Here is a 21831-nt window from a genome sequence, read left to right on the forward strand (position 1 = left end):
GGGGTTTAGCAGACTGTAACTGGGAATGGACATCATTCAGATTGGAACTGAGACCACATATATTTGCAAAATGAACGAGGAAGTGTTTGGGATATTTAGATATTTTCACAGATAAGGTTGTTTTGTGAATTTTATTATTTGTGATGTATTTAGTAAGAATAGGTGGGGAGATCATTTTGTAGGAAGTAATGGAATTTTTGGGTATGGCGTACACATGGCATGAATAGTCCCAGCTCCCTGACATAACATATCCTCAACAATATTCTCCTGCATCCACTACTTGGACTTCCTCTTGTCACAATCTGGCAGAGTATAGGCAGCGAGATTATACCCTAGCTGATCCAGAAGCCTCCTGGAGCATTACCAATAGGTTGTCTGGTGGAGTATCTAGCAGCCAGCCTGAGAACAGTTTTGCAGCTGTACCCTCAAAATGTAAGGAAGACTGGATCTCACCATGATGCCCATCATAACCTCAAAAGACATCAATCATATTGCATAATGAAGAGATGGGAGGGGTTGCCAGAACTTTGCTCAAGAGACTAAACATGGGTTCCATCACTTCATGCCTCCAACAAGCAAAGTGGTGGTACTGCACTGGTTGATGAATCATCTACCACCTAGTACTACCTGGTAACACAGAGGGCTGTGGTGTAAATGCCACACCTCAACCCCAGCTTACGTTTGTTTGCAACTAAGTGGTCACCTCTAGTACACTAGGTGGCCCATTTCAGGACTTGCACATGGAGATTATACCCAGGGTTACCAACAGTCCAATTTCATGTAAAGTGCAAGTGGTGGTTTCGTGTAATGTGTTAGTTCGGTATCAGTTTCCTGAAATGAGCTAATCTTCAATTGGGTTTCATTTGCACAATATCTAGAATTTAATTTTCCACGCTCTTGGGTTTTCCTGACCATGAGATTAAGATCTTTAGGATATATAGTTTAGTGAAGGAAGATAAAGATTTTAGACTATCAACCTAAAATCTATCTTCCTTCACTAAACTATATAACTAGCATTAGTTAGTATATTTACACTCAAATTACCTGGTCCAAACTCTGAGGCACTACAGGACAAGAGAATTAAATTCCTTGATAGCTTTTTCCAGGACCATCTCAAGACTTTATTTTATTATGTTAGGATCTCTGTAAACCTTTCTGACCTTTGCCATCAAGGGTACATATGGCTGAACATCTTTTAAATTTATGCAAGTACACATAAATGGATATTTATTATTTATTTACCATCTGGAGACACTATTGTCCCTCCAGTGATAGTGGCCGAGCTTGGGCTTATGCTTTTAAAAATGACCATGTTTATCCATGATTTGACTTAAAGTTAATTAAACATCACCAAGAAGGTGAATCTGTTAAGTATTCAAAACGAAGGCATCTGCTGTGAAATGGTGTGACAGAGCCAAACAGTGAATAAATGTATTGAATCCAAATGAGCAGACAAGTGGAGTGTGGAAGAAAACTTCTGAATGAAAATGTAACTTTTATCAGACATAAATGTTACATATACAACCTATTATGGGGCTATGTTGTCTCAGTGCAAAAACTTAGTGAAAAAGTGGGATACTGTTTTAATGCAGGTATTGAAATAGTCTGAGAAAATAATGCTATTCTATATTATGTTGTTTTTTTTTTTTTTTTTTTTTTGATTTTACTGTCTGGGTACACTATTGTGCCTCCAGCAATAGAACTTTTGGCTTATGGCCTTTAGAAATGATTATGTTCATCCACAAGTCAATCTATAATTATTAATACTGTTTTTAATCAAACAACATTACCAAGAAAGTGAATCCATTATTTCTTTAATAAATTGATGCACTGTTCAATTTAGTCTAGTAATAGGAGTATATAACAAAAGTTGTTTATAATCAGTAGTTTTCTTCTACACAATACATTTCTTCTATACGTTTCAGTTATAGTAGTCAACTATGAGGTTGATCTATGATGTGATCTGAATGACATCACGTATGATTAGGAACCGCTGAATAAAGGAAGTACTTTCAACTACATGTCGATTGTTTATTATAGCAGTCAAAAACTAATGTTGATATAACAAAGCCAAAAATTCATATACAGGTGCCTATGGTGACAAACTGAAAGGTTTCAATAATTACCTGAATCTGATGTTTCATGGATTCTATGCCTGCTCAACTTCCTCAGAAAAGAAAACACACACACACACACACACACACACACACACACACACACACACACACACACACACACACACACACACACACACACAAAAATAACAAACAAAGGTATGTTATCACGTAACATACAAAGGTATCATATACATACATGGTTAGAAGTAAATCTGATTCCCTTTCAATATTCTGTGAAGATGGTGACAGATCATTCTCTTTGTTCTTAAACTGTGTAATTTTGTATGTCATCATTAATGTTAATATGTATATAAAATCTGTGTATGTATTCATCTGTGTGGAAATGAAGTAGACACAGAATTCATGAAGGGTCAGATTGAGATAATTACTGATAACCTTTTAGTTTATTTTTCAGCATAGGGATATAGGTTTAGCTGTATCATCATCAGTTTCCCATTGCTATAATAAACAACCTAAATGTAGTTGAGAGCGCTCCCTTTATTCACTTAAGACAATGTTCTCTGTTTTGTTTATGACAGTGAGCAACATTATTTTTATTTATATGGTTTATATGATGCTGCATACTGAAATTAAATTTATTTTATGTTATGAAATAAGACTTGACTTGAAAACAATATGGCACACGAGTTGTGTGTGTTTTCCAAGAGTGGATTTCTTATATAAGCACAGAAATGCTTAAGCAAGAAATAGCAGAATTATATGCAGAATTGAGGTCATATTGCACTTATGTTTGAGTTTTTTTTTTTTTTTTTTAATTATTATTATTATTTGTTTTTTTTTTTTTTTTTTTTTTTTTTTTAGGAGCATTAGCAACTAAGGTCATATTGCTCGGGGGATATGCGGTGGTCATTTCCTGACCTTTCCGCATCCTCCGTATTTGGTGGGCATGGGCTCGAACCCTGGTCTAATCAAGAAGCGTGTGCTATGCACTGCTGCTCCTGCCCACCTGGCTACAGAGGCGCCGTTTTTTTTTTTTTTTTAACCTTTATAATTATATTTTCAAGCTGGAGTAATCGCAAGTACTGCAGCACAGATTACAAAAGTAAGATGATTCACTCTTGTAAATGGTAAATTGTACAAGTAAGGATAACTCGGAGGATGCCTTTTAGTAAATCATAGGATGGAAATTGTTTTGTCCTATAATGAAAAGTTATGTTGTTGTTATTTGGTTTTTAGGAGCATCAGCAACTAAGACCATATTGCTCTGACAATATGTGGAGGTCATTCCCTGACCTTTCCGCATCCTCCGTATTTGGTGGTGATGGGCTCGAACCCCGGTCTAATCAAGAAGCGTGTGCTACGCACTGCTGCTCCTTCCCACCTGGCTACCGAGGCGCCTTAATGAAAAGTTAAACTCACTAAAACATGAGCTACATCTCTCATATTTTAACAGGTTTTGAGCTATCTAACTTCCTTAAATTTGTTGTTTGTTTGTTTGTTATTTGGTTTTTAGGAGCATTAGCAACTAAGGCCATATTGCTCCAGGATATGCGGTGGTCATTCCCTGACCTTTCCGCATGCTCCGTATTTGGTGGTGACGGGCTCGAACCCCGGTCTAATCAAGAAGCATGTGCTACGCACTGCTGCTGCTCCTTCTCACCTGGCTACGGAGGCACCTCCTTAAATTTGTACTTATAAAAACATCAACTATGAAAACATCAGTTCCTGTAAATTTTCTACATTAAAAAAGTATATGATGTACATTGAACAAAATAAGTTCAGGTTATTTTGTTTAACAAACATATTACTGCTAATTTTTAACAAGATTCACATTAATAGATTAAAGTCTGAATACCACAGAAATACAGCAAGTTCTTAAGTTCTTAATTCTTTAATACTCACTCCAAAAAGACGGGCTTGTTCAAGTGCTAATTGCCAAGCTCTGAAAATTAAAAGTAAGTCTTTAGTAAATGCAAAGTGATAGTCAAATATATAGAATATTGTGATTTGGATAGAGAGAGAATAAAAACAGACATAACTAAATTCACCTCATATCATCTAATGATTCCCCACAGAAAATCCAAGTTTTTCCTGTTGATGTGACAACTGACAACAAACACTGGGCTCCATAACCCTCGGGTGGTTGAACTCCTTCTACCTATACAAAAGAGGCAAACTGCAATGAGTAATTCAGTTCCAGTTAAGACTTTATGCAACAGAATATATTGTCTTATGCAGATAAAATTATTATATAAGAAACATGTTCCCTGTACAAATATATTTCTCATACTTAACAATCCTGCTGGACAAAATCTACTACAGCTTTGTGAGATGGGCTGAAGAAGAGTAGTTCGATTTTAAGTGGAAAAATCTTGCATTCTGCTACACTAAACTTGCCACTTTTCTAACCATCCTTGAAGTCTGCCCAAGTCATCCTGAAGTAGCACTGCATGACTGATCATTAACCACTCTCCCAATCTTTACGTCACCTACAAATTTTGACAACACCTTTGTTGTTTATGAACAAAAACAACAGTGGTCCAAAAACCAATCCTTGGGGGAAACCCCACTTCTGACATTACACCAATCTGAAGAGAATCCATTAATCACAATCCACTGCCACTTGCCTTGTGCTACCCTGCAATCCATTTTAAGGGTGCTTCCGTAGCCAGGTGGGAAGGAGCAGCAGTGCATATCACATGCTTCTTGATTAGACCGGGGTTCGAGCCCATCACCACCAAATACGGAAGATGCGGAATGGTCAGAGAACGACCACCGCATATCCCGGAGCAATATGGCCTTAGTTGCTAATGCTCCTAAAAACCAAAACAACAACAATCCATTTTAAAATCTTGCCTTATACAGTAACAAGTTTGTACAGTAAGTTATCACGAGGGACTGAGTCAAATGCTTAACTGTTGTTGTTGTTATTTGGTTTTTAGGAGCATTAGCAACTAAGGCCATATGCGGTGATCATTCCCTGACCTTTCCGCATCCTCCATATTTCGTGGTCACAGGCTCGAACCCCGGTCTAATCAAGAAGAGTGTGCTACGCACTTCTGCTCCTGCCCACCTGGCTACGGAGGCACCGAAAAAAAATGCCTAACTAAATTTCAAATGTCAAAATTATTCCCTACATCCTCCAGCTCATGAGTAACCATGTTAGTTAAACGTGATTTTTCCTTAACAAAAATATGTTGTGCATCCTATAGAATTCAATTTCTAACTAAATATCCCCAGATTGCACTCTTATTGCCTCCAAGATTTTCCCTTCCACTGAAGTCAGACTGACCAGCCTGTAGTTACCAACTTCACTCTAGAACTGGCTTTATGTATTCATCACTGACTCCCTAGATGTTCAGTCCTAAATCTCTCTCTCACCTTAATTAGAAATGCACACATAAGAAACCTAACTACATATAGCTGAAAGGGTTAAGCAATTTGTTGGCAATCTGAATGCCTATTTCAATACTTCTTTCTGTAAATATGGTGATTCAAAGTTGCACATGAGCAGTTTCAGTGAAGGTTTAAATGTAACCAAAAATCTAAGACCAGTAGCTACAATCAAAGATTTTCATATGCATAAGGACCAAGATAAGGCCTCTGCAGTCGAGTGGTCAGTTGCGAGAGTACAGTAACACACGCTCTTTGAGTAGACCGAGGTTCAAGCCCCTGACTGCTAAATACGGTCAATCTGCCAACCTGCACTTGACCAGCGTGGTAGATCATGGTCCATTCCCTCAACATGAATCACTGAGGATTTGGTTTGGTATAAGATTTTTCTGGTGCATTAGTAACAACAGCTATTATGTGCCAAGATAAGGTAAAAATAGATTCTGGTAACTTTAAAAAAGGTTATCTGGTCAAAAAGTTAAGAATGCATATACATATAAAAGGCAGTATATATTCTAAAAATATGCATTATTTTATATATATGTATATAAAGTAATATGTTGTAAAAAAGTAAAAACAGCTGACACCTTGTCATTGTCAGATAAAATCTGACTGAGTGTATGCAGCTCAGTCAGATGGTTAAAAACGATAAAACAAGTATTGCTAAAATTTGGACAATCAGTTAAAATGTGTCTAATAGATAAAACTGTGTCACAGGACTCATACATATGAGGATCATCAGCCCTCAGCAAATACGAATGTGTCAGATGACTGCACTATGTGGGTCCAGGCAAGAGCAACTTCCTCCTTATGATTCCTGCGCAGATTAAACTGCCACGGTTCAATTACAGGCTTCATATCGTGTAATTTATTGGTAGTCTGTCTATTCCATAAATCCTGCCACTGGGAGTGAATCTTTTGGTGTATTATTTGCTTGTAGCCTGTATAGGGGACTAACAGGCAACAATTATTAGGGGGGGGGAATTGAAAAGAACTGTTGGTGCTGGCATTTACTAACATGATCGAAGACTAATTCTATAGAATGCAGCTCTGCAGTGAATATGCTGCATTTACGGAGAATCTACTGTGATGTGGTGGTGTCTGTAAAGGCAGCAGCAGATACTACATATAATTGTTCTGGCTCTTTTAACAGAATTGGTGTCATTCTCACCTGATCAATTAGGTAGGTGCCTTGTTCAGCCCCAGAAGAAGTAGGATTTAAATTACTCACATGAATAAGATAAAAATTTCCGATCCCCTAAGTACCTCACCCACCATGGAGTCATATGAGGGGATGCCCACTTGTGAACTAGCAAGTATTGTGTACATGAATAGGGTGCCAAGTTCACTTAGGAGCACCATACACACATTTCCAACAAGCCTTCATCCCATCCCAAGACCAAAGGGAGGGAGACTTATTGGAACGCAATTAACACTAGCAGTAAGAATCACCCACTGATTGATCCCAGTCAGGACAGTCTGGGACTTCCTGTCTTGTCGAAGTAGGGGCCGAAGTGGTGTATTAAGGCTGGGCCCCTCACCCACCAGGATCCCCCTTTGCGAGTTTCCACGGGTCGTGCCGCACACGCTAGATTCTAGTGATGTAATCCTGGAACCAAGGTATGGGCATTAAATCCCAGTTATGCTAATCTGGAAGGCCAGCAGCATCACTGGGAGGTTCCCTCACCACATACAGGTGTCCGTGTCAAGGGGAAATCGTTGGGGAGGCTTCCATCCTGCAGTGGGTTGATAATGGTTGTAGTTTTTTAAGGACCAAGATTATTGCAGTAAATGCGCCAGACACAAATATATGAAAAGCAGCTCCCTAATCCTCCCCACCACTAAAAACAGATTGGCTTGAAGAAAAGGGTATAAAGATCCAAATAATGATTTTACAGGTTTGAAGCAACACTTATATTCCACATTTGATCCATAATCCACTTATCTGAATTTCTGGCATTAAGAAACAAACTGTACTATAATGAACCTGTGTTATAAGATCCACACTGTAGGAGGGCCAGATCTACTGAAATTTTTCTGTTACAAAAAGCAGAAAGTAAAGGTAATGAAATCCATATATGAAGATATATGGATTTCATTAATTGTATTCACAGTTAACCATATATAAACATAATTATCATATATGTTGAAATGACCATTTTTTAGCTTACCTGAGCACCTGCTTTAATAGCCAAACACTCAGTTGGCATAAAAATTATGTCTTCTGCATTTGGACTACATTCATTTTCATAATATTTTAAATGACCATCTCTGTATAATTCAACCCAATTCCTCTTCCATTTCTTTAAAATAGTTGCTGAAAAGTCAAATTAAGAAATTTAACATTTAGTTTGACAATTTTCAAAGAAAAATATGAAAGTAAAATTTTGTAATTTGTGTTCTTTACTATGTAAAGAACACAAATTACAAATTAATATTTACTAATTTAATGTTTTGAAATACACAATTATCATGCTAAATAACAGACCAAAATCAAAGGAAGCAACTTACTTAATTCCATCACTATCAACATCGAGCCATGATGATGAAGAGATTGAAGAAATGTTTGTTTGTTTGTTATTTGGTTTTTAGAAGCATTAGCAACTAAGGCCATATTGTTCCGGGGACATGCGGTAGTCATTCCCTAACCTTTCTGCATCCTCCGTATTGAAGAATGTACACCGAAATTGAGTCTTCTAGATGAACAGAAAACTCACTATACTATCATTATGGTGGACTTCAATGCTAAGGTTGGAAAGAGACAAAACAGTGCAGAAAGGGGAACTATAGGAAATTTTGGAATTGGTGAAAGAAATGAAAGAGGTGAAAGACTTGTGGAATTTGCAGAATCTCAAGGAATGTCAATAATGAACACTTTTTTCAAGAAAAGGGTGAACAGAAAGTGGACATGGAAGAGCCCAAATGGATTAACAACTGATGAAATTAACTTTATCCTCACTAACAGAAGATATATCATGAATGATGTTACCGTCCTGAACAAGGTAAATGTTGGAAGTGATCACAGAATGGTAAGATGCACACTTGATATAGATGTAAGAAAATAAAGGAAAAAACTGACTCGAGTAAATAATACAAAGATCTTTGAGATAACAGAAGAGGAGAAAAAGCAGTATGTACTGGAACTTAAGAACAAGTTTGAGCTTCTGCAGACTGCTCAGGACCAAGATAGTGACAAGGAATATTACAACTTTCTGAAAGTGATAAAGCCCAAGAAACCTATACGTAAAAAGAAATCCAAAGAAGAAAAAATTTGTCAAGAAAAACTTGTCATGATGAACAGAAGACGACAAATGAAGAGCAAGAAAAACACTGACAGGAAGAAAATTGAGTATACTGAGTTATGCAAAGCCATTAGAAAGAGACTCAGAGAGGACATAAGAAAATTTAACACAAGAAAAGTAGATCAAGCATTAAGGGAAAACAAAGGATTTAAATCAGCAGCCATGAGCAGTAATACAGAAAGACAAATAATGATGGTGTACTTATAAATAGCAGAGAAGGCATAATTCAAATAGCAGAAGACTACTATAAGAAGTTATACAAGGAGCAAGGGAATGATGCCAGCAGTGGGCAAGATGGATGGTAAATTGGTAACACATACAACATATCTAATATCCTTCCTGATGAGGTAGAACATGCGTTGAAGAAAATTAAGAACAAGAAAGCCCCAGGGGAAGATGAAGTTACTGTAAAGTTGTTAAAATTGGGAGGAAGAGACATGACACAAAAACTGGCAAGACTTCACAAAATGCATTAGAAAAGGTGTGATGACTAAGGAGTGGAATAATGGAATCAGTTTTGCTGCATAAGAAAGGAGATAAATCAGAAATTGGAAATTATAGACCAATCCCACATCTACAACTTGTTCACAAGGGTCATTACTAAAAGATTAGAAAGAATACTTGATGAGAATCAACCGAAAGAGAAAGCTGGCTTTAGAACAGGATTCTAAACTATGGATCACCTTCACATAATGTCACAGCTAATGGAGAAAGCAAATGAATATAAAACACCATTATGACTGGCAATTGTGGATTATGAAAATGCATTGGACTCCATACAGCAGAAGGCAATGTTTTGGGCAATGGTAAGACAAGGCAGATACAACATATATTATGATTTTGAAGAAAATATATGAGAATGCTACCTCCTTTATTAGACTAGACAAAGACAGTAGCAAATTTAAAACTGAGAAAGGAGTTCGACAAGAAGATACAATATCTCCGAAGTTGTTTACTGCTACCCTTGAGGAAGCTTTCAGAAGATTAGACTGGTCGCAGAAAGGAGTCGATGTGAATGGAGAGTACCTAAACCATTTACGATTTGCAGATGACATTGTGGTCATAAGCCACGATTCCAAAGAATTAGAGGAAAATCTTAATCAGTTATGCAGAGTTGGTAAGGATTTTGGACTAAAGATGAATATGGCTAAAACAAAAGTAATGATGAACAAGTATGCCACAGAAATGGATATAATGATTGAAGGAGCAGTAATTGAAAAGGTGGAGTCATATACTTATCTGGGACAAGTTATTAGCTGTAATAATGATAAATGGCTGGAAGTCAAGAGAAGAATAAATTTCAGATGGATAGCATTCAGGAAATGTAGTCACATAGTGAGGAGCAATATCCCAATTTGTCTGAAACGTAAAATAATCAACCAATGTATACTGCCCACCATGACTTATGGAAGCAAAACGTGGGGACTCACTAAAAGAATGGAAGAGAAGCTGAGAACTACACGGCGAAGAATGGAACAAATTATATTGGGAATCAGACTGTTAGATAAGAAGAGAAACATGGCCGACCGGGCTAGCCGAGTGGGTAAAGTACCTGCCCGGCAACCCAAAGGTCGCGGGTTCGATTCCCGCCTCAGGCTTGGATCAAAGTACTGCAAAAACCTTGGGAGGTGCAATATGGCCACAGAAGCCGATGCGCCAACAACTACCAAATCAAAAAAAAAAAAAAAAAAAAGAGAAACATATCGATTAGGCAGCAAACTCAAGTAAAGGACATTCTTATCAAAATTAAAGAACTAAAATGGTCTTGGGCAGGACACATACCTCGAAGACATGATGACAGATGGACTAAGAAAATAACAGAATGGTACCCAAGAGGAGCTAGAAGAAAAACCTGGAGGACAAAGGCAGAGATGGATTGATGAAATTCATCAGTTTGTGGGTAGTAAATGGATGGCCAGTGCTCAAAACAGAAGGAACTGGAAAGTTGCTGGAGAGGCCTTCATCCTGCAGTGGATTGAAAATGGCTGATGATGATCATCATCATCACGTCGAGAGGATTTTCCAAACCACACACACACACACACACACATGGGGGGGGGGGAGAAAAAAATTTCACGTATAAAAATTTCTGATCCTTGTTTCTCCTTTGGTAACTTCCAAGAAAATTCCAAAGATGGGAAATAATTACAAAGGGAGTCTGTAATAATAAATTCTATTTAAAACCAACAAACAGTGAAAACAGTCAAAATGCCCTCTAAATCAATTCCCACCACATGCCAACATCCTATAACTTTTTGTGAATGACTTCAGGAAACTTCTCAACATGAAGCAGATCATTTTCAGCAATGGGACTTGCCTATTCTGGGGTTTGCATGCAGAAGTGAGGACAACATTAAACTGATGGTTTCATATTTCTTTAAACAGTGAAGTAAATAACAAAATTTAATTTGACTTTGGATTTCTATATATGAGGTTCTCATGGATTACCACTTTAATGGGGAACTTATGCACTTCTATTGTAATCATAACAAAAACGTAGCTGAGCAATACTGAGTTACTATCAGTAGCATTGGACTTTGGCAGTGTTGCAGATGATATGAAGCCAAGCTTTGTGTTATCTGCAAACATAGACAATAAGCCTAATATATCCTCATTAACATCATTAATAAAGAGAGAAAACAACAATGGACTCAGCACTGAGTCCATTGTAGCACTGAGCACCTTGTAGGACTCCACTAATAACATCAGTCCATGAAGACTTCTCCACTCAACCATGCCTTTATCCATAGCAATAACTTTCCCTTAATGCCACACTACTCCAATTTATATAGCAGTCTTTTATGTGCAACAGTATCAAAAGCTCTTATGAAATTCAAGTATATGATATCAAAATTATTTTTGCATCCAGTTCCTTTGTTACTGCATCATAATATCCAATCAGATTGCCCCTTAACATATCCATTCTGTGACTGCAGTATAATTGCCTTCCTGTCTAGATGTTCCTGCATTACTTCTTTAACCAGTAACTCCATTATTTTTGCTGGAACAGAAGTTAAACTAGCATGTCTGTAATTACTTATGTTACTTTTTGATCCCCTTTGTGAATTGGAGATACATTCACACATCACCAGTGCATAGGGACCTCCCCTGAATCCAGTGATGCTTTCATAATGACTAAGAGTTTGCTTCCCTCCTTTGCTGTTTCCCTTAATATAATTGGATAAATTCCATCCGCTCCAGACACCTTTTTTATGCTTAGCTTCAGCAATTTCTCTTTCACTTTTCACTCAGTATAAACAAAATCATTTAGCTCCCTATCAGAGTTTGATAAACTTCTGTCATCCCCCTTCCAATTCATCATGTGTGAATGTAGCTACAGATTACCTATTCAGTTTGTCAACGACTTGAACAGGATCATTAACAGTTAATGGTCAGAGAAGATCTACACTTAACAAATTCATGCTACGACTGAAGTATAACTACTGCACTCCTGTCTAGATGTTCCAGTTTTACTTCTTTCTGTTATTTTCCCTGGGAGAGAAATTAAGCAAACGGGTCATTAGAATTAGCATTAGGAGTGTCAAATGATGCAAGAAAGCAAGTTGATACAGCATCATCCAAAAAAAAAAAAAAAAAAAAAAAGATACACGCCATTTCACCTATTCATTTCCTCCAAAAGTTTGTCCAGTTCTTCCTTGAATTTATTTAAGCTATCACTTCCACAACAACAGATGTAATTTTGTACCAGCAATCAACTACCCACTGGCTAATGGCAAACACTCTACAAGTGTCCTTCCTCAATTTGAATTTGTTCTGTGTCACATGTGTGGTCTAGGCAGGATGAAGATCCGGACTGAGCTTCCTCAATCCATTCAAAGACCTCAATCACATCACCTCACAGGTGTCTAGTCTCCATACATTGCAATTTGCAGAACTGAAGCCTTTCTTGGTAAGAGCACCGCTTTGTTCCCTGTCCCAGTCTCATTGCTCTTCTATGTAGTTTGTTGTTGTTTGTTTGTTTGGTTTTTTTAGGAGCATTAGCAACTAAGACCATATTGCTCCAGGATATGCGGTGGTCATTCCCTGATCTTTCCGCATCCTCCGTATTTGGTGGTCATGGGCTTGAACCCCGTGACCACCAAATACGGAGGATGCGGAAAGGTCAGGGAATGACCACCGCATATCCCACAGCAATATGGCCTTAGTTGCTAATGCTCCTAAAAACCAAATAACAAACAAACAAACAAACAAACATCTTCTATGTAGTCATTCAAGCAGCTATACATCTTTCCTAAATTGAGGCTTCCAGATCTGCATGCAGTACTCAAGATATGGCCTGACCATTGCCGTAAACAATGGGGGTAATAACCTCCTTAACCCTGCTAGCAAAATTTCTGTATATCATTGATAAAAACCCATGAGTTGTCTTCCTGGCAAGCTTCTGCACTACTCAGAGAACTTCATATCCAACTGCACAATTAACCCCAGGTCTTTTTCATTTTCAACTGAGTGTAGTATCACACAGTTGGTACATTACTCTGGAGTTACTGCTACTGGTATGCAGTACTTTGCATTTGTCAATGTTAAACTTTGATTTTCATTTCTCAGCCCATCTGCCTAACTTTTCTAGATCCTGTAGCAGTAGCATACTGTCATTAACCACCTTGTCAATCTTTGTATAATTTGAACTTGATATGATAACTTGGACATTAAGCTTAATATGTCTTCATCAAAATTATTAATAAATATAGAAAACAACAATGGGCACAACACTGAAACCTGGGGGACTCCACTAATAACCTTAGTTCATGAACAGCAATTCCATTCATTACCATTCCCTGACTTTTCCCAATCAACTATCCCTTTATACATAGGAGCAACTTACCCTTAATTCCATACTGCTCCAATTTGTACAGCAATCTTCCATGTGCCAGAGTATCAAAAGCTTTCCTGAAATTCAAGTATATGACATCAAAATTATTTGTTGCATCCAGTCCTTTATGACCACATCATAGTATCCAATCAAACTGGGTCAGACAGGATTTATCTTTAACAAACCCAGGCAATGTCTGAAGTATAAAAGCAATCGTCTAGATGTTCCTGCACGATTCTTTTTTCAGTGACTTCATTATTTTCCCTGGAACAGAAGTTAAACTAACAGATCTATAATTACTTGTATCAACCATTGATTCCCTTTGTGAATTGAGGAAGCCTTTGCACATGTCCAATCTGTTAGACTTGCCATGAACCCAAGGATGCTCTTATAATTATAGCTAAGGGATTGCTCTCTTGCTGTTTCCCTTAATATAAGTGGATAGATCCCATCCATCCCAGGTGCCTTCCTTTCATTTAACTTCAGCAATTTCTCTTCTGCTTTCGTCAGTTATCACAAAATCACTTAGCTCCCTGTTAGAGTTTGATAAACTTCTGACATCCACTCCCCGTAAAGAATGATTCCTCACGTGTGAATGCAGATTCAAAATACCTATTAAGTTTGACAGCAACCGGAGCAGTATCATTAACAGTTAAATCATCAACATCAAGTGGACTGATGTGATTCAACTCCCTTCATTCTATTATTAATATAAGTAAAGAAGCCTTTGCTGCTTTTCTTGGCATTCTTTGCCTTCGTTTGCCTAACTTCCTTTTTGACTCGATTGCAGACTAGTTTATATCTACCACAGGCGTCTGTATCACCTGATAATTTATACGCATACCAGGTCTACATGTCATATGCATACATGTTTCTCTAGTTCATCTAACATCCATTTAGGCCTAAGCCTTGAACTGAAGGTATGAAAGTAGCTTCTATGATTATTTCCTTGAATGCTTCCTGTTTGGAATTTGTTGTTGGTAACATCACTAGTTGGTCCTGTCTGAAAAACCACAATAATACACCGTGATCACTACCACCTAGTGGTTCTTTTATTTGCCAATTCTTAATGCATGAAGAATCACTGCTGATAATCAGACCAATAGTATTGCTCTTTCTTGTTGCCTCTATAACATGCTGCTGAGGAAAACAGTCATCCAATAAATCCACAAAAGTCATGCTAGTGTGAGAGCAGCCAGCCTCAAGTTCCAGTCAATATCTGGGAAAAAAATTCCCAATTATAAAATATTCTGATTTACTGGCCCACTACTTTTCTGTACAGTTGCTTATACTCATCAAAGACAATAAGTGTATAATACACTCCTACTTTCCTAGTGCTTATGCCACACCAAACTGACTCAACTTTGCACTGGTGACCCATGTTAACTGGTGCACTGCCTTAGATTAGATTTTATGTGCTTCTTAACTAAGAGCATAAGTCCCCCCCCACCTCCTGTCCTGTATATGGAGAATACATTGTATTCCCCATATTCAATTTCTGCATTTCTTTTAGCTCAGTGACACCACGAATTCAAATCATCAAATTTATTTATTATGCTCCTAGCACTCATGTACATGTAAGTACATATACATGAACCTGTTCTTACTCTTCGTTGCCCTAACACAGCCCATGTATTTCCTTGTTCCATGATGACTCACAGCAGGCCTTGAAATCCCTGGTATCTTGTGTTCCAGACTGCCGAATGTTCCAATAGAAGCAGTACAAGAATCACTTTTGCTTCTGCCTATGGCTATTATTAATCTATTAATCTTTGTATCCCCTCCCAAGCTAGCAGTTTTCCGACTCACCTAACGTTGCATCAACAGGATGAGCAAATATTACTGCACCCTTTATATTTAAGTCTATCTGATTCCAGTAGAATCAGTTTCTCCTGTTAACAAGCAGAGACTATACTGAGAAAAGTTCTGCCACATGAACCTTGCATAATCTCTTCAAGGCTGAAATGATTGACAAGCCTCTGATCATGTATTCCTCCCACTGTGCCTAAATCTGGGCAGAATTGCAGGCACATTCAAATTTAACTCTAACTCTTAACTTTTTTTCAACATTGCTCTGTACTTGTTAATTAAGTTCCTCAGATTTACTCTTAATGTTATCAGTGCCAATGTGTACAACAATATTACCCATTGTGCCATCAAAAATATAAGGCTACCATGATGAGCTGCCTTATGCTACACTTGAAATAAGTAACATTTCTTGAAAAAGAAGTGCAATGTTGCCTATTAATGAAGTATCCCTCCCCCCAACAGGAATTTCATTACTTATTATCACCTCACTGGTGTCCTTATAATTTGAGAGATCATTGCCTTTTCACAAGACTTTTTTTTCTTTGAGCTGGACTATAAAAATAAGGATGCAAATCTGATTGTTGATATGCTATAAATCATACAAGGATTATAGCATATTTGTTCACATTTTGAAGTCATTATATGTACTTTTTGACATCATTCATCTATTAAATTTATAGATGAATGATGTTGTACAGCATCTGGCACTGAGTTTCCAGATGCTGTACTTGAGGTGCCTGAACTCCTGGCAATGGGAATAAATGAATGCCTGAGGTGGCACTGCATACTAATAAGTCAGATTATAATTCTGATTTAGGAAAGTATTACTTATTGGTAATGCATCGTGACAGCCTTTCAATTAGACAGATTGTCTTTTTTTTTTTTTTTTTTTTTTACTGGGCTGTAAAATATGGATTTAAATCTGACTATAGCTATATACTTACATCTGATAAGAAAAATGTCAGAGAGAAGGGAATATATAAACAGGATGTCTATAAATTATTCACATAATTATGAAGTTTTATTAAAAATTTTTTAACAGGTATTCTCAAATGGTTTGCTGCAGTTATCAATGCAACTCAATGACTTTTTTCTCATGCTGGCAGCCTTGATCTCAGAAGGCACTGCGACAGTGCAGGAGAAAGCAGTGTGTGTGTGTCATGTGTTTCCAGTGGATGGAAAGAGATGTTTTCAAAATAGGGTTTTAAGAGCATGAGCAACTAGGGCCACACTGCTCCATATATACTATACTGTCTACAAATTGCATGTATTCTGTGGTCGATTTTCTGTTTGCTAGACGAAAAACCCAAGTTCCTGAGAGAAAAAAACTATGCTACCCTCGCGTGAGACTGGCTAACTCAGCCATGTTGTGAAAAGGCCCATAAAAATTCCTCATATCTTCGACGGGAAAAGAACTCAGGTCTTTTCCACTCAGTCTGGAGAGGAGGGCAATTCTGCAAACTGTGCTACCAACAAGAGTGATGTTTTCAATGAGGCAACGGTTAAAATAGCTTCAAGAAACCAGCAGTGCCCTGCAACAAAGAGGGACAGGAGGATCCCTACTGTATCTGCAGATAAAGTTTCAGGAAGTGTTTACCTAAAGTCTTACAAATTCTATCCACTGAGCAAGCCTGCAGCTGCAAATATCACGAACAACACTGCACAGGGTAGTTTGCAAAAGATGAAACCTTATGCTTACAAAGTGCAAATCATTTAGGAAATTAAGCCTCACAACAACCCATAATGAGAGGAATTCATTGTTCACATTCTCAACCATGTAGACAAAGATAAGCACTTTCTGGAAAATGTTGTTTTCAGTGATGAAGGGACATTCCACCTGTTTGGTAAAGATAACAGACACAATTATTGCACATGGGGATCTGATAATCCCCACTCGGTTTGTGAACATGAGTGTGATAGTCTCAAAGTAAATGAGCAGTATGCACTGTCCTTCAGCCAGGTTACAGAGCCTTTTTGCTTCCATGAAAATACTGTACTCCACAAATTACCTAGATATGCTTGAATTGTATGCTGCACCTCAGCTAGAAGATATGCAGCCACGTTTTTTTATTAGCAAGATGGGTCCCACCACACTGGAACCAACATGTGCACAATTTCCTCAAAAAATTTCCAAACCAATGGGTCGGCCAGGATGGTCTCATTCCATGACCTGATATCATGCCTATTGATTTCTTTGTACGGGTCTACATAAAGGACAAGGCGTATGCAAAAAAAGGTAATAACATCACAGAGTTAAAAGAGCAGATTGAACAGGTTTGTTTGTTTGTTATTTGGTTTTTAGGAGCATTAGCAACTAAGGCCATATTGCTCCGGGAATATGCGGTGGTCATTCCCTGACCTTTCCGCATCCTCCGTATTTGGTGGTGACGGCCTCGAACCCCGGTCTAAGATTGAACAGGCAGTGACCATTTCTCAAGAGATGCTTAAAAACACTTGGAATGAAATCAGCAACAATATTGACATTCTACTTGCTACCAAAGGTGCCTGTGGAGGTTTACTGAGGTGCATTTGCGTGATAAGAAATTCTTGAGTTGCTTTAAGTGCAACAATACCTATTTCAATAAAACCAATTTCAGTAAAACTGTGAAAACAGTTCAATGAGTCAGTAATGCATATGTTACTTCTGTTGCAAAATAGTTTATAAATAATAAATGTAACATTACATAATTCTTTTAGAATACATGATAAATAATAAAATAAGTTATTCTTACTTTGCCTATACAGCCAACCACTCTTTGCAATGACAGAATTATCCATTTTAAGTCTTATACAGATTTATATATACTGTTATAAATATCTGAAAAATAAAATAAGTAATTAGGACAGTTTTAAATTAAAAAATAAATCAAAATACATTAAAGTTAACAGCATAATTTAAACATACATTATCTATTAAATCAGGGCGTGCCAAATCAAATCATATGATCGCCATTGGTGACTAAGAAATGCATCATGTCAACTGGCATTTTACAAAGCAATATAGTGGCTGTGAAAACGAAACAAGGGTCATTTGTTTCTACAAGATTGTGGTTTGCATCTTGCCAAGGATCAGCAAAGTACAGTAAGATGTAATCTTAGTACAGAAGTACATCAAAGTACAATAATCTTGACAGAAGTCAAGAGCATTTATCCATTTGTATTTGATCAAGAAAAACAAATATTCCAACGTTATTCATTTTTGAAAACATTATATTTTTTTATTTTATGGAGTTTTGTTTGCATGCACAAGGGTCATCATATTTCATAACTTGAAGACTCGCATTCTCAGATGCTATGGATATAACACTTCACAGTTCTTACTTGTGTACCGAGGAGACCCCAAGCAGAGCCAAAACTTAATTATTTATTCTCTTTGAAGTATACAACTTCAAAGTGATGGCATACACTGTAAATAAATGTCACACAGCATAATGGCATGCAATTTAAATAAATAGCAATATATTTCTGCACTGGAACAATTATTTTTATTTAGAGTGGTGTAATACCAGTGATGTGGAAAAGTTGCTTCCACAATATCAGGTTGATGCAATAAGTAGCACATCTAGTTTGCTCACTGCAGCATACAGAATGAGGCTGTCCTTTATGTACAATAATCAAAACCAATATGAAATAAAAGAAAAGGTTAAAAATACAGTTGGAGATACAAAACTATATGGCAAAAGTGACTAAAAAATAGCAACAGCCTATACATACAGAACGAAGCTCTGCTCTATATGTATTGTAATATTTTGTAGCTCTCAATAACACAAGGCATTTGCCCTAAATTTACTTCAGTTTCGTTTTATCTGATGCACCATCTTGCATTTCATATATTGCAGATATATATCACCAGTATGTTGTCAAGCTCTGTAGAGTGACTGCCTACCACCCACTTTTCATCCCAAGGGCTGAAACCAGCAGTCTGGATAGTGGCATAAACTTTTTAAATAGCAATGTAATTTTCCATTGGCCGAGTACTTTTTATTTAATATAGTGTAGTTTTTTTATCATAACTTTTATTTGGCAATCAATATCAAGGTCATGGTGAAGTGCATCCACAACTGAGATTAATCAATTACAATCAAATGCACTACACAGCAAACAGTTTTATTCTTGCTACATAAAGAATAAGGCTATAACCCTAAACATGCAATACAGTAATACCCCGAAGTTACGCAATAGGTGGGTCCAACAAAAATCGCTTAAGTCAAATTTGCGTAAGTCGGGGTACAACTTGGCATATAAATACATATAAATTTTGTTTAATTGGGACCAAGGACTAACAAAAACACTAGTTTAAAAGAAAAATATTTAATAAAATTGCAGTTATTTATACATATTAATAATTATGTATTAAATTATGTATTAAAAAAATAAATGAGTTACGTAAAAAAGTTATTTCGATGTCGATGGCTTCATAAAATCTAACAAATCCGTCTGACGACAGCATCTTTTTTTCACGCAGAATTTCTTCGTAGCAAACTAATAATTTTTTATTCCTTGCTTTGTAGCTATAACGTGTTCTTCGTTGGCATCTGTTTTCTAAAATTTTTAAGCCCTTTTCAATTGAGCTGAGACCTTCTGTCAAGCTTGCAATTGTCATGTGCTTTTCTGGTGGAACTGGGTCTGAAGTGTCGGATAATTCAGTGACGTTTTGCTCATGCATCTCTACGAGCTCATTCATTTTCAGCTCCTCATTATGTGAATCCAACAGCTCGTTGACATCATCACCATTGACTTCCAAATCTAACTGCCTGGCAAGATTAACAACTTCTATCATATAAGCGAGATGATCAGTTTCTGGCGTTGTTTTCGTCTCGTTTTCGAAAAAAAAATGGACAAAATTTCTTCCAGACACCATTCAATGTTTTTTTGTGAATTTCATCCCAAGATTCTTCAATGATTCTTATGGCATCTAAAACATTGAATTGTTTCCAGAAGTCTTTAACAGATATCTCACTATTTTGTCTCATAGCTTCATTCAGACATGCAAACGAATGCCTCGTGTAGTAGGCCTTGTGTTTGGAGGCAAAACACAACTTTCACACATCTGTCGAAATTAATTAGGGTGGCAGGAAGGTGACCAGATGCACTGTTAATAAGAAGGATCAATTTAAATGGAACCTGTTTAGACTTGCAATAATGTTCGACTTCGGGTATGAAGTGGTGACCAAACCAGTCCTCAAAAACGGAAGCTGTCACCCAAGCTTTATGATTCGACTTCCAAATCACTGGTAAGCTAATTTTAGATATATTTTTTTAAAACTCTTGGGTTTTCGGAGCTATAAATTAAGAGAGGTTTTAACTTGCAGTCACCAGCTGCATTCTCGCCAACCAACATTGTCAATCGGTCTTTGGAAAGTTTTTTATTCGTGAAAATGATGTAATTTCCGACAAAAGTTGAGCACAAATTCGAACGCACACATATAAATATGACAGTTGGAATGCAAATTCTTGTATATGTGTGCAGCTCATGCGGCAGCAAAGTTGAATTTTGTTCATCTTTTCCTCTCACTCTCCGCCGTCGCACCGTATATCGATAGCATATGAAAAACGACCTTGAAGATAGTAGGCGGCAGTGTTGCCAAACGAAAAAAAATCAAGAACCGCGTAACTCTGAGTTCGCGTAAGTCGGGGTATTACTGTAATCAAACCAATATGAAAAACCACAGTTAGAGATAAAAAACTATGTGGCAAAAGTGGCTAAAACTGGCCTCGCCTATGCACTAACAGCAAAAGCAGTAGCAATATATAGATATCATTTAAGGAAGAATAAAGAGATCCACAGCACACTAAACATGGTAGCATATATTTCCCCAGTAACATGATTTTTATGCATAAAAAAATTACACATTCAGCATAAGAACATCATGGTTTGCAGATGTTAAACTAGTATTTTTTTCCTTTTTTAATCAAAAACACAAACAGCCAGAAAAATTTTAAATGCCATTTAATTAACATGTTTGCCTTTTATATTTATGACTGTTTTATGTGTGCCTCAGGGCACTTTTGTAGGATGCTGGAACAAGTAGGCAGTGCTTTTTAGTAAATGAATTTCATTTGTGAAGAATCATCACTCCAAGTAATACCAGCATCTGCTGTTTATAGTGTTCTAACATCGTCAGATGCATTTTCGTAATCCACATCACTTGAATAGAATTCTATTTCAGTACCATATGATATTATAAAGAGCCAATTCAATGTCATCTGCTTCAACATACTGTCCATCCCTGATATTACAGGATGTTTTTTACACAAAATTTTATCAGTAGACACACATTAAGGATGATGTTTTGTTTTTCACAAACTAAAGAATAAAAATTCTGCAAGCATAATCTTCAAAAATTTTTAACATTTTCTTCTTGTGGAAAATACTAAACTAGATAAAAACTTCAACATTAGCAAAGAACATATG

At 37.0% G+C, this 21831-nt stretch overlaps 1 protein-coding gene across 1 annotated transcript in view; it reads right to left on the reverse strand.

Annotated features, from left to right (window-relative positions):
• The window catches only part of LOC150091961 (pleckstrin homology domain-containing family B member 2-like), a 183800-nt gene that overhangs the window by 95346 nt on the left and 66623 nt on the right, over positions 1-21831 (reverse strand). The window contains exons 3-6 of the mRNA XM_090377547.1: positions 18149-18234; positions 7643-7788; positions 4127-4236; positions 3981-4020 (exon numbers count right to left, since the gene is read on the reverse strand). Coding sequence (XP_090233673.1) covers positions 3981-4020; positions 4127-4236; positions 7643-7788; positions 18149-18194 — 342 coding nt within the window. The 5' untranslated portion in view covers positions 18195-18234. The remainder of the gene's footprint in view (positions 1-3980; positions 4021-4126; positions 4237-7642; positions 7789-18148; positions 18235-21831) is intronic.

Source organism: Mastigoproctus giganteus, chromosome 1, assembly GCF_048544385.1.
Source record: "Mastigoproctus giganteus isolate SK-2022 chromosome 1, ASM4854438v1, whole genome shotgun sequence".
NCBI lineage: Eukaryota > Metazoa > Arthropoda > Arachnida > Uropygi > Thelyphonidae > Mastigoproctus > Mastigoproctus giganteus.